Source organism: Gigantopelta aegis, chromosome 10 (genome assembly GCF_016097555.1).
Source record: "Gigantopelta aegis isolate Gae_Host chromosome 10, Gae_host_genome, whole genome shotgun sequence".
NCBI lineage: Eukaryota > Metazoa > Mollusca > Gastropoda > Neomphalida > Peltospiridae > Gigantopelta > Gigantopelta aegis.
This window is the reverse complement of record NC_054708.1, coordinates 61,261,925-61,278,740: the sequence shown is the minus strand read 5'-3', so window position 1 is coordinate 61,278,740 and position 16,816 is coordinate 61,261,925. Positions and strand designations below refer to the sequence as shown.

Below are 16,816 nucleotides of genomic sequence, written 5' to 3'. Positions count from 1 at the left end.
AGACACTCCAACAAATGTTAAATATTGCACTTGATCCTGCAATCACTATATATAGTGGCATGATATGATTACTAAATACATATGTGTTACGTGTGTGTGTGTGTGTGTGTGTGTGTGTGCGCGCGCGCGAGATATGATGACTAGATAAATTTCTTTATTTTCGGTCACTGACTAGTTATGATCAGCTAAGGAATGGCCTATTGTTAAATGTTACTTATTATTTTATTTCCATTTGATGATTTTGATTTTTTAAAAACGTTCATAAGACAATATCTGTTTAAAAAAATAAGAAATAAATGGTTGCTATTTAATGACTATTTTGTTTTGGTGTATAGATATTGTAGGCCATAGGGCATTCAACACGTGCAAGCTTAGAAAACGATAAACTTGTGTAACAAAATTGTTAATTTCATTAATATTTCGAATTATATAGGATTGCAAGATAAATAAAATAATCGGCTCCTGTCTTAAGATATCGGCTTTATCCTGATCAGGTCGAATGGTGAATTCACCATTCTAACCATTCCAGGATAAAACCGATATCTTAAGACAGTAACCATTTATTCTCCATAAATATACTCAGCAGTTCAGTTATGTATCACAGTGTGCTTTTCAGTCTCCACAAAGTTCTGTCTTTGTTGTTTGTGTCAGTAGTAAGTTCTGACCATCCCTGAGATGCCAGTCCTGCAGATTGGACATTCGTCCAAGACCAGTGCGCACTGCCCACAACAAACAAGATGTCCGCATGGTACGAACGTGACTTGAATCTGGCACTCCATGCACACTTTACACACAAATCGATCGTGCAGTTCACGACTCTCGTTCTCAATGTCTGAGCATGCATGTTCCGAAATATTGTTTCCTGCTGGTTTAGCTTCACAATCTTCCGTCCTGGAGTTAGTCCCAGCTTCGTTTTTCTTTTCTAAAATAACAGACGCCAAATCTTCGGCGTTAGCAAACCCAAACTCCTCTCTCCTTTATTCTAGATTCAACTATCAGCCGGACGAAATCTCTCGGGTATCTAAGTTCTAGGACAGCTTCTATCTGGCAACTGTTCATGGCTTATTCAACTTCATTTTTTGTCGTCAGTTTTTCGAGAGTGTCTTCCGTACCACAAATTGTGGATTCCAGAACGCTGGGTGTTGTTGTTTGCTCACTCCTTTCATCTTCTCGAACAGCATTCCTATAATGTTAATTTTAACTAATATATACTAATATGCAGAGAATCATATTGTATGTTTGTAAAAATTCCAGTTTATTCAGTTAGAGGGTTTTAATAAACGACTTAAATAATAAGTGTAAGTTGATATCGTTGGAAACGGAATACTTTCCGGATACTGATTTTTAAATTTATCTATGATCACATCTAGGACCATCAGCCAACACATACATACATATACATGAGTGTATGTATATATATGTGTGTGTGTGACAGTAGGCGCACTTCACTCTGTCAGGCTTGGCGTCATCTCCATGGTAATAAAAGCCAGCACGTGCAAGTAGTTCGGGAATTTGTTCCTTGGACCGCGGCCAGGCAGAGACTAAATAGAAAAAGGGTCTACTTGGTTCATATTCGACCCCCCCCCCCCCCCCCCCCTCCAGGTCCAGATCACGCTACGCCCCTGTCCCCTTTCCACTGAACACAATAAACAACGCTTCATGTACTATATGTGGAAAACAAACAAAAATAAATGCTTGGGATGTTTTATTTAGTATCTATAATCCGACCCATCTTCCTACAAATGTTTTTGGGGGGTAAATAATTTCAGGTTGGTTTGACGTAAAAAGAAAAGTAAAAGTGTTTTGGAAATTTAGAAAACAATCGGCTCTTAAATAAATAACTTGTAGTAAATTCGTCAGTATGAAAAAGGCGTTTACCGTGGTATGCTATCCTGTCTGTGAGGAGGTGCATATAAAAGAACTCGTGCTGCTAATCGAAAAGAGTAGGCAATGAAGTCGCGATAGTGGGTTTCCTCTCTCTAAATTGCACAAATCGCCAGTAAAAGGTGTCGGCCCCGCACTCTAATTTTATTTTTTCCAGACATGAAGATTATTCTCCATATTTAGTTTTAGGTCTTTGACCTTTTTATTTATTTTATTTATTGCAAATTCCGCCCACCTCCAACTTACCTCCCCCTCCAAACGGCCTTAACGAGGCCACTCACGTGGACATATAGATCGGACTTTAAACTTTTTGACCTTTCAATTTTTTTTAAAAATTGTATTAACTTTTTTTACTAATTCCTATTTTCAAAATTCTGCCCATTTTCAACTCTAACCCCCCCCCCCCCCGCCCCCCGCCCCCCGCCCCCCGCCCATCCCGAGTTAGGCCGCCGATCTTATCGGAGGTCGGACTCGGGGATGGGCGTGTTCGAAACCCTAGTGGTATCTATTTATCTCTCAATATGTGTGGTCCATAACCGACGCCATATAACCGTAAATAAAATGTGTTGAGTGCGTCGTTAAATAAAACATTTCCTTCCTTATTAAAACTAAAAGGGTACTTTTTCAGAGTTGTTGGTGTTGGTTGTTGGGGGTTTTGGGGGTGCAGAGGACGAGGGATGACAAATGCCCAATGCTTCCCTCCTCAAGCCTAGTGTGGCCCTGAAATGTGAAATCATTCTGATCGTCAAAACGTTGATAAAAGAAGTTTGTTTTGTTTAACAACACCACTAGAGCATATTGATTTATTAATCATCGGCTATTGGATGTAAAAAATTTCCTACATTTTTTCCATTAATATCAGGGGATCGTTCATATGCACCATCCCATAGACATGATCGCACTTACCACGGCCTTTGATATACCAGTTGTGGTGCACTAGTTGGAACAAGAAATAACCCGATGGGCCTACCGGAGCGATCCCAAACCAACCGCGCATCAAGCGAACGCGTTACCACTGGGCTACGAACCCCCCCCCCCCCCCCTCCCCCTCTTTAAGACGCTGTTCAAAGCTCGTATCTCCGCACAAGGCACGTACACGGAGATACCCGAAGAGGAAGTTTTGACGAGTTCGTTAAGGTACGCTCCATGAATCACAGCCAGGTACTTGGTCTGTAGTCATTCCCCGGAAGGAAACATCCGTCTTACTTCATCGTTTTACAATTAAGGAAACTGGTTTCTCAAAACTCCACCTGCACAAACCCGACCTTATTTGACGTCGTAATTTTGGAATGATATTGCAAATTTTTGTCGTTTACTGGCACCGGTAGTGTTTATTAATTCAGTTTAATCACCGCCCACACACACACACAAACCAAACACCCGCTACTTAAGAATGGGAATGTGTGGGTTTAGTTCCTACTCTATATTGTTGTGGCCGCGTCTCAAGGATATCAACAAAGTCCAGAGAATACAAATAACATCCACAGATGACAAAGACGAAGTGTTCCAGTTTTCAGAATTATAAATTTATTTAAAGGTGATGATTAAATGGAAATAAAGTTAATGTTCACGGGTAAGTTTCCAACATATAGATAGATAGATCTCTTCCTTTCAGATATAGTTATATTAAACCAGTGAGGACTGCATCTCCAATAAATGTAGGCTAAACAGCTTGCAGTTGCTTATAAATATTGCTTCCATAAAACAAGTTAATTAAATAAAGATGGTAAAGTTAATAAAATTTGACTTTAAAAATATAAGTAAAAGTTATTCCAGTGTCAATTTAAATGTATGCAATGTAATAAAGTTGGAAAGTTGGACAAGGGGACATGTCTTTAATGTTTGCTTGTCAGACCGCGAACGAGTGACAGAACAACTGGGAACTGGGAAACTCTATTAACGTGCCCCTATCCACGAAGGTTCAGGCACGCCCACTACGGATTTAGCCTCTGACTTCGCCAGTGGCCAACTCCGGAGCGGGGGGGGGGGGGGGGGGGGGGGGGGGGGTAAGGAAAGGAAATGTAGGGGATAATTTAAAAATGTGGTATGACCACTTAAAAAAAAAGAAAAAGAAAAACACTTTGGGGTCTACCATTACCTTATATCTTATATTATGAATTAATATTAATGGCACCAAAAAACACTATATCATTCTATTTTTTTAACTATATAATTAGTAGGTGCATAATAAAATAATTTTTCAATCGGGCAGTTCCAAAACAATATATTATACAATTAATTTAATCAATTATTTTAATTTATTACTTAGTCAACTTAGGCCCTGGAGGATAAAGGATTCGCAAAGGGGGGAACCCCGCGCCACAATCAACCCGGCGCTCCAACAGGCGGGTGGCCCATTCCGGTCAGTCCGGATTTCCATTGACGTCAGCCTTTTATACTTTTTCTTAAGTACCACGTGATGTCATAACAGCCAATCAGAAATTACGTCACGCTAGGAAGAGATCTACCTTTACAAAATAAATATCATTTCATTTAATAATTACGTTATGCACACAATTGCTCAATAAATAAAGTAATTGCTTTTTGGTCCAGCTTCCGTTTGCAGTTTACAGTTTGTAAATGCACACTCTAAATCCTAAGAAACTTCAACTTTTGTAAATACGTCAGTTTAACCCATAGCAAAAACATTACCAACTTGAAATAATTAATTCTGCGAATTTCTAAAGTGCATAAAGATAAAACTAACATTTCTTAATTGCTTTTTTAGTCTAAAATTTGCGTAAAACAATTTTACAGAAAAAGCCTTTAGAATATTTATAAAAACGACATTATTAACCAGGCACAAAACACGCTCATTTTGCATAGCAAATACATTGGGAATTCAAGCTAATAATACAAACAACTTCTAATGTGCATAAATATGGCACTATCACTACACAATTGCTTTTTTGGTCTAATTTCAATATAAACTAGTTTTAATGAAAAAGTCTTTGGGGATATTATAAAAACGACATTATTTACCTGGCACCGAAACAAGCTATTGTGCATTGCAAATACATTGGGAATTCAAGCTAATAATACAAACAAATTCTAATGTGCATAAATACGGGACTATCACTACACAATTGCTTTTTTGGTATAATTCCAATATAAAATAGTTTTAATGAAAAAGCCTTTGGGAATATTATAAAAACAGCATTTTTATACTGTTGTTTACAAACATTGTGTACCGATATATCAGACCTTAGCAACCAGTATGTGTAAACAGGTTCTCAGCGTACAAGGATATAGTTCCTAAAAACATTAATATTACAGTAATCAGTTATTACCTCACTTAATTAATAAAATGACTTGCCATAATGTACAAATAATATTAGGATACGTTTAACTAAAAAAATAGCTAATCGATCGTACAAGTTTTGGAGGAAAATAAACTTTACTGAAGGGCAAGGTCAATCCCGGCAGCCATGTCAAAACAGTCGATCAAATGGAAATTTATCCCAGGTTTATTTATGAGCCCATGGGATGTTTTCAGTGTGTAAGTACACACACTTTGCAGTTATGGAAATATTTACATCAATAATATTAATGTCAACGTTGTGTCATAGTTTTTATAAGCACAGGAATTTGGGAATTAAATAAAGTCGAAGACTGCAAGACCAAAACACGGACGTCAAACATTAAATTAACACATTTAGCGATCGTAATATACTAATATCCCATAAATAAATTACGGCAACTATTTACAAACATAATTTCATACACTATGAACATATTATTATGAAATACAACTAAATGTAGCTCTCATTGTGCATCCAAACGATCACTAATAATAGTAGTTACGTAATTTCGTGTTTGCCTATAGTGCGCGACACGACAAACGGCACTACGAAGAATTTCATTAAACAATAGCTATAATAAATGGCATAGTTCCAGACATTACAGAATACAAGCAAATATGCAAATAATTACTACTAAATGTAAAAATAAATATTTTGTTTTGTCCAATATTAAAATTACTTGAGAAAGGTCCACGTCACAGCACAGTTACGAAAATTGTTGGGACAGCCATGACAATATATATATCACGTCATTGACAGAAATAGAAGGGGCGAGACGTAGCCCAGTGGTGAAGCGCTCGCCTGGGGTAACAAATACCGTGGTATGTACTATCCTGTCTGTTGAATAATGCATATAAAAGATCCCTTGCTGCTAATTAATCGGAAAGAGTAGCCCATGGAGTGGTGACAGTGGATTTCCTCTCTAATTTTCTCTGTGGTCCTTAACAATATGTATGTCGCCATATACATTTTGTAACACCATGTTGGGTGCGTCGTTAAATAAAATACTTCTGTCTTTCTTTCTTTCGTTCGTTACACAGGCCTCGGTGGCGTCGTGGTTAGGCCATCGGTCTACAGGCTGGTAGGTACTGGGTTCGGATCCCAGTCGAGGCATGGGATTTTTTATTCCAGATACCGATTCCAAACCCTGAGTGAGTGTTCCGCAAGGTTCAATGGGTAGGTGTAAACCACTTGCACCGACCAGTGATCCATAACTGGTTTGTGCTATCCTGCCTGTGGGAAGCGCAAATAAAAGATCCCTTGCTGCCTGTCGTAAAATAGTAGCCTATGTGGCGACAGCGGGTTTCCTCTAAAAAAACAAAACAGTGTCAGAATGAGCATATGTATGACGTCCAATAGCCGATGATAAGATGAAAAATCAATAAAGACAAACTTTACTTTCTATAACGCAAAATCAGTTAAAATGACTAACCACCCTCAATCACTTTACGTTGATGTCATTTGGTCAATATTACTCGGTTTCCCTTTCGTATTTTCTTTTGTTTCTTTGACAATAAATACTGAAGATGAAAAACAAACAAGTCATCTGTAATAGGGGGTACATAAGTAGCCATTTACACCGAGTGATCATTCTACAAATTGTTCATCTTGCCGACATGTTAACTATATAGCCAATTAACTATAGTTATTCAACAAATTAACAGCCGGGTGTATATTAAAAATTGTTTTATTTAACGACACCGCTAGAGCACATTCAGTTATTAATCATCGATTAATGGATGTCAAACATTTTGTAATTGGAGAGAAACCCAGCTACATTTTTCCATTAGCAGCAAGGGATCTTTTATATGCACTTTTCCACGGACAGGATAGCACACACATTGATATATACCAGTTGTGGTACACTGGCTGGAACGAGAAATGGCCCAAAGGACCCAACAGCGGGGAGCGATCCTAGACAACTGCGCATTACCACCTGATGGTAGAGTTTCTAAAAAAAAACCCAGAAAGACTTATTTTGTAGTTAAATCAGTGTATTTTATAGTTAAGATAATTATTATATGAATATGGATTGAATATGATTGTTGTTTTTAGTCTTATAATTGCTCCAGCATTTCTTGAGGTGACAGTAAACCTCTGGTTCAGGGTAAATAAGCACACACAGAGGGTACGTTAAGATCCATTTACCCTGTGTGATGCTTCTTCAACTTACATTATTTAAATTTCATTTCAAATGAATTTTTAACTACGCTTGATATTACAGATGGAGGAACCTTTTTGGTATTCACGTGTTTTTCGTTGGTTAAATGTAACGACAGCTACTTTGCGTGCTTTTCGTTTTAACTCATTTTCGTGCTCATATCCAATTAAGGTTCAAGCATGCTATCCTGGACACGTCAGATATCTGGGCTGTCTGTCCAGGACAATGGGTTAGTTGTTAGTTGTGAGTGGTTAGTGAGAGAAAAGAGGGTGTAGCGGTCTTACTCCAACCCATTGAGTAGTTAAAACTCGCTCTGTGTGGGAGCTGGTACCAGGCTGCGAACCCTGTACCCACCATATGTCCGATGGCTTAACCATGACGCCACCGAGGCCGGTGCGTGCTTTACATTATTTAGCAATACGAAAGGGGAAGTAAGAAGACTACATTGCCCCAGTATGTGACATGCTATTAATAGCCACACGTCACTAACGGGGAAATTAAATGGGGAAAATACCGATCTTTATAGCAGAACTAAGTCTTATTTACGCGAGTCAACGGCTCCCGCTTGTATATGGGGGCAGGATGATTTTTGTCCCAATTAAATGAAAATGTCCAAATCTTTATAACAACATTTAGCCATATTTGCATTAAATGTACCACCAAACAACTATATAGGGTTCTAAACGAATCACTAAGCATTTTTAGATGGATTACAACTAATATTGTGAGTAGAATGGTGGAAATACACTGTAAAAAGGTCAGCTCATTTTGCCCGAACATCTTCATCGTTTTTACCCGAATGCGAAGATTTGTTCCAGCACCGGGAGGGGGGAGGGGAGGGCTGTTGATACCCCCCCCCCCCCTCCCGGACCCTGTCTAGTACGTTTATGTTTATACATATAACGTGAGATTGTGCTACAACGAAGAAAACAAGCGGTATTATTAATTGACAATGTGTAAATAAGTATTTTTAAAGTGGACATTAAAATGAAAAATGTACATGTATTACTAGTCTACCTCATAAGAATTTGAAGACCAAGACACATTGCGTATAATATTAAATGTAAATATGTAACGACCGAATGATAATCGAGACTTGGGAAAAACTGAAGTTGGTAATCCTACTTGTTTAATCTCGTTCCAGCCAGTACACCACAACTGGTATATCAAAGGCCGTGGTATGTGCTATCCTGTGTGGGATGGTGCATATAAAAGATACCAAATGTTTGACATTCAATAGCCGATGATTAATAAATCAATGTGCTCTAATGGAGTCGTTAAACAAAACAAACAAACCATAGCTGAAACTGGCGTCCATGTTTCAAAATGGCGGTAATTTTCTTTGTAAGTTGGCATATATGAGAAATTAGTATTTTCTTCAACAATGGCTGTGGTTAGGCATAACCAGTTGATTTAATATTGTCTGGTATTGCATTCTGAATATTGTAATGTTTATTTTGTAGCAGTGTTTTAATATATTTTAAATATTTGAGAAAACAGATCTAGTAATTTATATAATGGACGAGATACCTCACTATTACTATTCTGTAACTAGTGTAAAGAACATAAAATCAAAACTAAATCATAAAACTGTAACACAAAACTTTAATTTAAAACTATAGCACAAATTTAGTACACCACTTGGTGAATAGAACAGAATATACAATAAAATTGAATGAAGAAAGAATACACAAGTTATTATTTTTTTTTTAGTAAAACAAATATAAACTCATGAGTTTAACTAGATCACCAAACGCTCCGGGATCTAACGCCCATTACACCCAATAGCCCAAACTGGATTTTACTTTCCAATATTTGTTTACGAACATGTATATATTTATGGAAAGGTATCTTTATACAAGGAACAAAACATCCATTAAAACTATAATAATTAGACAAGACAAGAGATTTATTCAGTTACTTAGGCCACATGACCAAGATAACTATTTTTAAAAACAAAAACAATTAGTGCTCTATGGCAGATTTCTCTATATAAATTATACTTTTCTGTTTCTAAAAGACATTTATCAGAAGGATATGCCTTTAAAAATAAGTATTAATTCTATTATGCCAGTGTTAATAATAATAATTAAAAGCTATCCAAGAACACAATAATTAGATAAGCCAAGCATGTACCACGAGTTACTAATACAAATATCCTGCTACGTTTACTGTACAAAATATAGACATAGGCGTCGGAAGCTTTTGCTCGTTAGATACGTTTTGAAAGAACTCTGAAGCAGGAGGTTCTCTGAATTATGGACCGTTGACATAATTCAATTATTTTTATAAAATATCAGTAATAAGTGGAATATGCCTGTTATGTAGATGGTTCAATAAAGTACTTTTTTATTTTATTTTTTTATTTATTATTATTATTTTTTTTTTTTTTTTATTTTTTTTTTTATTGTCCCCAGAAACATAAGCAAGGTCAAGGTTGGGGCCTTGAATTATTGCTGTACATAGTATTATTGTATATACATAAACGATACATAATTAAAGCTATACACTCGTATATAAAGCACTTATTAAACAATATGTGTATACATATGCATGTGCGTGTGTGTGTGTGTGTGTGTGAGAGACAGAGAGAGAGAGAGACAGAGAGACAGAGAGACAAAGAGAGAGAGACAGAGAGACAAAGAGAGAGAGAGAGAGAGAGAGAGCAGACAGACAGACACGGACGTGTGGAGTAACAGGGATGAAGCCGAAGATAGACGAAAGGGGACACAAACGGCGCGAGCCGTATGCACACATATATAGTATTCAATATTGAGATGAAACAGATAGGCTTAACATGATACTGTAAAACGGGATATTAGCAATGCAAAAAAAGCCTTACATAACTGAAGAGGAAATATTCTGGAGACTAAGAAGAAGAGTACTAGAAATAGAAACAAAGAGTGAGAGAAGAAGAAGAAAGGAAAAAAACAACAAAAAACACCCAACAACTTTCTTGAAAGATAAATAAGATCTTAAAAAGAAAAGAAATTATAGAAAGTCGAGATACGTTTTCCGAACTGGCGATATTTTGCATAAAAATATGTTTATTAGCTTATTCGTATATTTTGTTATTAATAAGTTTATACATCAATTTATACAATTTGTTTGAGGAACTGCTGCCAAGGTTCCCACTGATCATCAAAGTCTTTATACAGGCAATTTTTATAAAAGATATATTTTTCAATCTGTATTTTATCAATAATGAATCTTAGCAATGCGTTTTTATTTAATCTGATCTTTTGTAATTTCGTTCTATATATATAATACTTAATATTAATAATGAACCAATTAATAAAACAATGCTTTTTTGTTATGATACCAAATAAAACCATGTTTTTATCCAACTGAAAATGTTCACCTGTTTTTTAATGCCCATTCTTCTACTGTTTTCCATAGGACTAACTTTAGAGCACTCATAAAATAAGTGTTCCAGTGTTTCTGGCATAAGATGGCAAAAATCGCAAATATTAGAATCAACATATTTTATTTTATTTAGAAATATATTTGTAGCTGTTATCCTATGTAAAATTTTATACTGAAACCATAATAAAGATGGGTCTTTAATAGTTTTGAATGGTAGAGCATAATACTTTCCCCATACTTGTGAAGTCAAACCCAAATACTGAATATCTTTTTTGGGACGTAGGAACTATTGTAGTGCGATTTAATATTGCGTATATTTGCTTACTTAGGTTTGTATCTTTTAAAAATAGTTTCATTTTAAACGGAAGAATTGGGTTGCAAACAGTGTTAAAGGGACACGCCCTAGTTGTTAACCATTACGCCGTTGTTTTTCGCTATTAAACCCATTTTTCACAAATAAAATTACACTTTACTTACATTTTATTATTTAGAATATACATTTCCATTCTCCTGAAGTATTTTTTGGTAATCTTGGTAATCCTGATGTTTGTAATACCACGAAATGCATTTTTTTTTATTTCTTAAAAACGCACGCGCCACTGAGAAAAAACCGTTGAGCAGACGAGGTCCAATCTATTTTTAGAGGGGATCTTTCCGTTTCAACGTCACAGATGTTGGTATACCACGTGGCCGTTATCATTTTGGTTCGGTTTGTTTTCTCGTGCACGGTTCGCGCAATCAACATCCGATTTGTTGTCGTTTGCTTGTCGTTCATTTGTGAGGTTTTTCTTCACAGTTCGTGCACATTTTCATTAACAATAATGTTCAGACAAGTAAGTATCTCAATACAAAACGTTACAAACCCTTAAAACGAATAAGTCTTACGATATCTGGAGAGGACAGAACAGTTGGAACATGCCCAAGAGTGGTGAAAGGAACGCACCCCAAGTCTGTGTGCACTCTGGGAAATTTGTCGTGACATAGGCATTTCTGTGCTTCTACCGGTGACATTAGAATACTAACTTTCAAAATTATTTCAAGTAATTGAGTCACGGGGATTCCCATGGTATTTATCGATATAAAACCTTTTTTACTCCATTTTATAAAAACGTGATCTAAGTGTGTTACAGGTTTGTAGATTAACCAGAATTATAATTAATTTTCGCGGGCTGAAACTAGGGTGTGCGACTTTAAAACTTTGGTTGTTTGATTTTGTTGTTTTATAAAGTACTTTTAGGTACAAATCAAATGTATATATTGTCATATAATTCTTTGTTGGGTAAATAATTAGGTCAACCATCCGTGACAGAGAGCCTTTAAAACTTGATACATTGATATGTTATTATATGAATGTGATCTTTATTCATTATGTTGGCGCTGTCAAAATATAGAACATGTTCTATGTCTTCTGCTGCCAGATCTGTAGTATATAGTGTGTTTTGTCATATTCGATTCAGTATCGGTATGTTCCTTTTTTTTAACTAGTACCATACACGCCAGACCGTAAAATCGATGGTCGCCCAACTGACTACCTTTGTAAAATTTTCAGTCGCCCTTAGCCAATAAAGATCGGTATGGGCGACTAGCGATTGCTAATTTTCAACCCTGTATACGTTGTGTATATGTGTGTATTTCATTCTTTTCTACATAACACTGTAATCTTACAGTTTATGAGAATAAAGTCATTGTTATTGTACTTCGAACTTTGACCCATCAGATGCTATTAGGTGTACTGCTACCTACAGTCAGTTGCCAAGTTACCAACTTTTATCCATAATCTGCAGTATCATTGTCGTTATTATTTAATTTAGTAAGCAATGCCAAGTGCTATGATAATGGGCAAAAGAATAACAAGGGTTTTATGAATTGTGCCGGGGCTGAACTACTGGAGGCACTCTTCAGTTCATCCAAGGCCTCTTCGGCTGTTTTTTGTATCGTATCAATGGCCTCTTTGCCTGCGTTCTTTACCGTATCAGCAGCATTTTCAAATGGTTTCTTACCGGCCTCTTCGCCTTTCTTTTTCACTGCATCCACAAGATTTTCAAAAAAAGTTTTTTGCGTCATTTCCCAGAGATTCCAACGCTCGTCTGTCAACTTCCTCACTTGTGCCGACGATGCTGAACACGTCTCCCTGAATCAGACTCTCTATAGCCGCAATGTTCCCTGGCTTGTAGATTTCTGTCAGTTCGCTCAGTTTACCAGACACACTGCAGAACAGAACAGAACAGAACTTTATTACACCCAGGCCGTTAGGCAACGGCATATGGGGAAACATGAATAATTACATAATATAATGTGACAAGACAGGACAGGGTTTACAGGCGAACATTAAATAGTAAATAGTATAGTATATGAATAGTTAAATTATATAAATACATTAATACTGAGATACAACGAGTGGATATGAATGAATGAATGAATGTTTAACGACACCCCAGCACGAAAAATACATCGACTATTGGGTTCGAGTGGATATAACAAAAATACATTAATACAATAAGCAAATAATATTCGGTATAGTAGAGTAATTGAAGTTCATTATATAATTTGTTATACAATGTCATGTACTAGTATATTTCGATTTATTAAAATAAGGATATCTGTGATATAATAATAAAACATATTTAACTCGAGTGATGTGGTATATGTTGATACAAATAGCTATGGTCTTTTAAATTTATCATTAATTTCTTTAATTAATTTGCTGACTTTTCTTAGGACACCTATTTTATTACTATTATTCTGTTCAATTATTTAGACCCAAAGTTTTTTGCAAATGTTACGTTTATGTCCTATTCGATATTTGTTTTCTTTGCATTTACATGAAAACAAACCCAAACCCCGACAGGTTTTATATACAAATCATCATATAAAATGCACGAAGTTGACTTAATTCCACTTTTTAAAATTCTCTGTGTCTTTTGAATGCACGTTATTTCGCCTATAAATAACGAAGGTCATTTGCATATCAAAAGCATCATTCTATAGTGCGTTTCAAACTAATGTTCGGTTCTATCGTCCTATCCGCACAAATCGTAGTATGACCTATATTTAAGTAAATATCTGTAAACATGAAGCAGGCGCGGATTCAGGTGGGGAGTTCAAGTGACAAAACCTCAGTTTGAAAAAAAAAATATGTATCAAATATTATAATTATATTGTGGAATACACAAGCGCGCGCGCAGAAGGGAGAGACAGACAGACAGAGAGAGAGAGAGAGAGAGAGAGAGAGAGAGAGAGAGAGAGAGAGAGAGAGAGAGAGAGAGAGACGTCATTTATGTAACGACGCACTCAACATATTTTAATCTATGGTTATAGGGAGAGAGAGAGAAGAATATGGTATGCATGCGATTGGTGGAGGTGTGACCCTCTGCACAACCCCAACCCCACTTAAGGCTTCTTTTGTATATGGAGCGGGACGTAGCTCAGAGGTAAAGCGTTCGCTCATGGTAGGTCGACTGATCGATCCCACATGGTGGACCCATTGGGTTGTGTCTAGTTCCAGCCTGTGCACCACAACTGATGTATAAAGGCTGTGGTATGTGCTATCCTGTCTATGGGATGGTGCATATAAAACGTCCCTTATTGCTTATCAAAATTGCTTATCGGAAACAGTGGCCCATGTGGCGGTAGCGAGTTTCTTTCTCACTGTCATAATGCTCCTTAACCGTTTTGTCTGACGTCACATAAACGTATATCAAATGCATTGAGTGTGTCGTTAAATAAACATTTCTCTCGTATGTATGTGCAGTCTATATGCATTTCTAGTCGATTAGTTTATAGGTTGTTAGGTTGTTTGATAGTGAATGATATGGAAATAAAAAAAATTGGTGTTAAAGAGTTCATGCATACATTAAAGTAATACTCCTGATGGGTATGGAGAAATAACTTAATCAGTCGACGAACTAATTTCTTCATCACTATCTTCGTTAAGGGGGACTATCACAGGGGGTATTTTATTTCTTATAAAACTATTTTGTTTTCTAAAATCTTCTTCGATCTTTATTACATGTTTAACTGCGTCAGAGAAGTGTGTAGGTGTGACAGAGTTCAATGCATGTGCAAGTTCTCTCCGCACCGTGGTCATTTTACCATCATTATGACGAGCTATGTGCCCTTTGACTTGACTCCAGATCAGTTCTATCGGATTGAGTTCAGAATGTCTTGGCGGCAGTCTTAGACACAAGTGCCCATGGCGTTCAGCAATATCATCAGTAACAAATTGCTTTGCATATTTGTTACTTTTCGCAAGTTCATAAAGAACTGGCTTTGTCATGTTACTCTCAAAAGGTATATTTTTGTTTCGTAGCCACGACTGAATTTCTTCCTTTTTAGCGTTTAGTGCAGGACATCGTGTAATCTCAGTTAATTTGTTGTGGTAGCTTGCGTTATCCATGACGATAACAGAAGGTTCTGGTAGAGAAGGCATAGTTGTTCTTCAAACCATTTGATGAAATTGTCATGATTCATCTCACCATGATAGTCTCCGTCTGTGTTTTTTAGCCTCAAAGATCAATTCACAGCCATCTGTCAATCCATATTTATCACAGCCAGCATGACAAATAATAAGTCTTTTTCCCTTCCCAGTCACCGAACAGAGTTTAGGAACTCGATCAGCAGCGTCTGATTTCGGCAGGTGATTGGCGGTACTTGTGCCCGGGTGGATATCTGTCCAGTGGTGAGATGTTGTGTGGTTGACATTCACCCAGGTCTCATCTTGATACACTATTAAATGCCCCTGTTCTCGTAAACTGGATATTTCATGGAGATAGGACAGTCTCCTGTCTGATATATTGGCGTCCTCAAAAATCACTTTTCCGGTTGTAGACATATGTTGGTATTTAAAATCGAGGTCATGGAGTGTTCTTCGTAAAGTTGATATGGATATGTTGATTCCACATTCCTCCCTTAAAGCCACGTTAATCTTATGTAATGTAGGTAATTCGCCCTCTCTATAAAATCTGTATACTCGTCGTCTAATAACATCTTTATCAAATAAATCGATGAGTTTTCGGTCGCGTTTTTTAACAGTGATTTCTGTGCTTGGATTTGTAGAGCTTAGATTTTTCACAGTTCTTTTTACTGTTGAAACCGAAACTTTAAGTGCAGCGGAAACTCGATCGACAATTCGATAAGAAGCATACCTAGGTCTACCGCGCTGATATTCATCTTCAAAATAATCGAAAACGTTCTTAATACACGATGTCACGGGGATCCTATAATACCAGTAACTGAATAAAACACGAATATCCAAATATCTCTTCTAACTGTATATCTATTAGATCTCTCTGTATCGGGCAGTATATACCCGCGTGGCTCGTCTCTAGGTATGATCAGAGATACGATCTTATATAAAGTATGTATAATATAGCACGTTTAGTTCACTAGAAAACACAACAAAAACACAATACACTTTGGAATCTGTATTAACCTATGCTGACAAATGTACTGCCGCAGTAGTTAATTAACAACAACAAATAATAACAACCCAGAACTTAATTAGTTAATCTCTAGGTGTCTAGTTTACACAATATTCTAATCACTTCACCGTGACACAACACCCACACGTGTGATAATTGAGAAACGCTTCCACGGTCGCGCGGAGGTATTACGTAACAAAGTGCCCACCTGGGCTTAAGTGCATATTGGAACTGCACACGGCCCTCTAAAACAATTAATATCGCCACAGGCGAAAACAAAATTAAGAGCATGTGCCGTCACACACGATTTTACATCAACTGAAGTGTTTTTCGATTTACCCATATTTTACCTCAAATAACAATAACAAGAATGTCGACTAATACATTTTCAATGAATTTATATACCCTACCTAACTTGTATTTTACGTGGTTTACACATTGCTACAATAGCACGTGCAGTCATAGATCGAAATAATGATGTTATTGACCAAGCAATGCTATCGTATTTTGAACATTCAGGGCTGTGTCTGCGGGATGAAAAAGTGGTTGAACCCATACGAGTCCGAACAATAGCCCTTTGGTTTTTCGCATTACAAATGTAACACCCCACCCCCAAACCCCAGCCCCTAGCACCACTAGCACCACCCTAAATACTATATATCTATATATATATATATATATAT

General features: G+C 36.7%; 1 protein-coding gene across 1 annotated transcript in view; it reads right to left on the bottom strand.

Annotated features, from left to right (window-relative positions):
• Positions 1–647: 647 nt before the first annotated feature.
• LOC121383732 (E3 ubiquitin-protein ligase MYLIP-like) overlaps positions 648–16,816 on the bottom strand; it is a 34,016-nt gene continuing 17,847 nt past the window's right edge. The window contains exons 4-6 of the mRNA XM_041513829.1: positions 12,817–12,920; positions 12,600–12,737; positions 648–922 (exon numbers count right to left, since the gene is read on the bottom strand). Of these exons, the coding sequence (XP_041369763.1) occupies positions 648–922; positions 12,600–12,737; positions 12,817–12,920 (517 nt within the window). The remainder of the gene's footprint in view (positions 923–12,599; positions 12,738–12,816; positions 12,921–16,816) is intronic.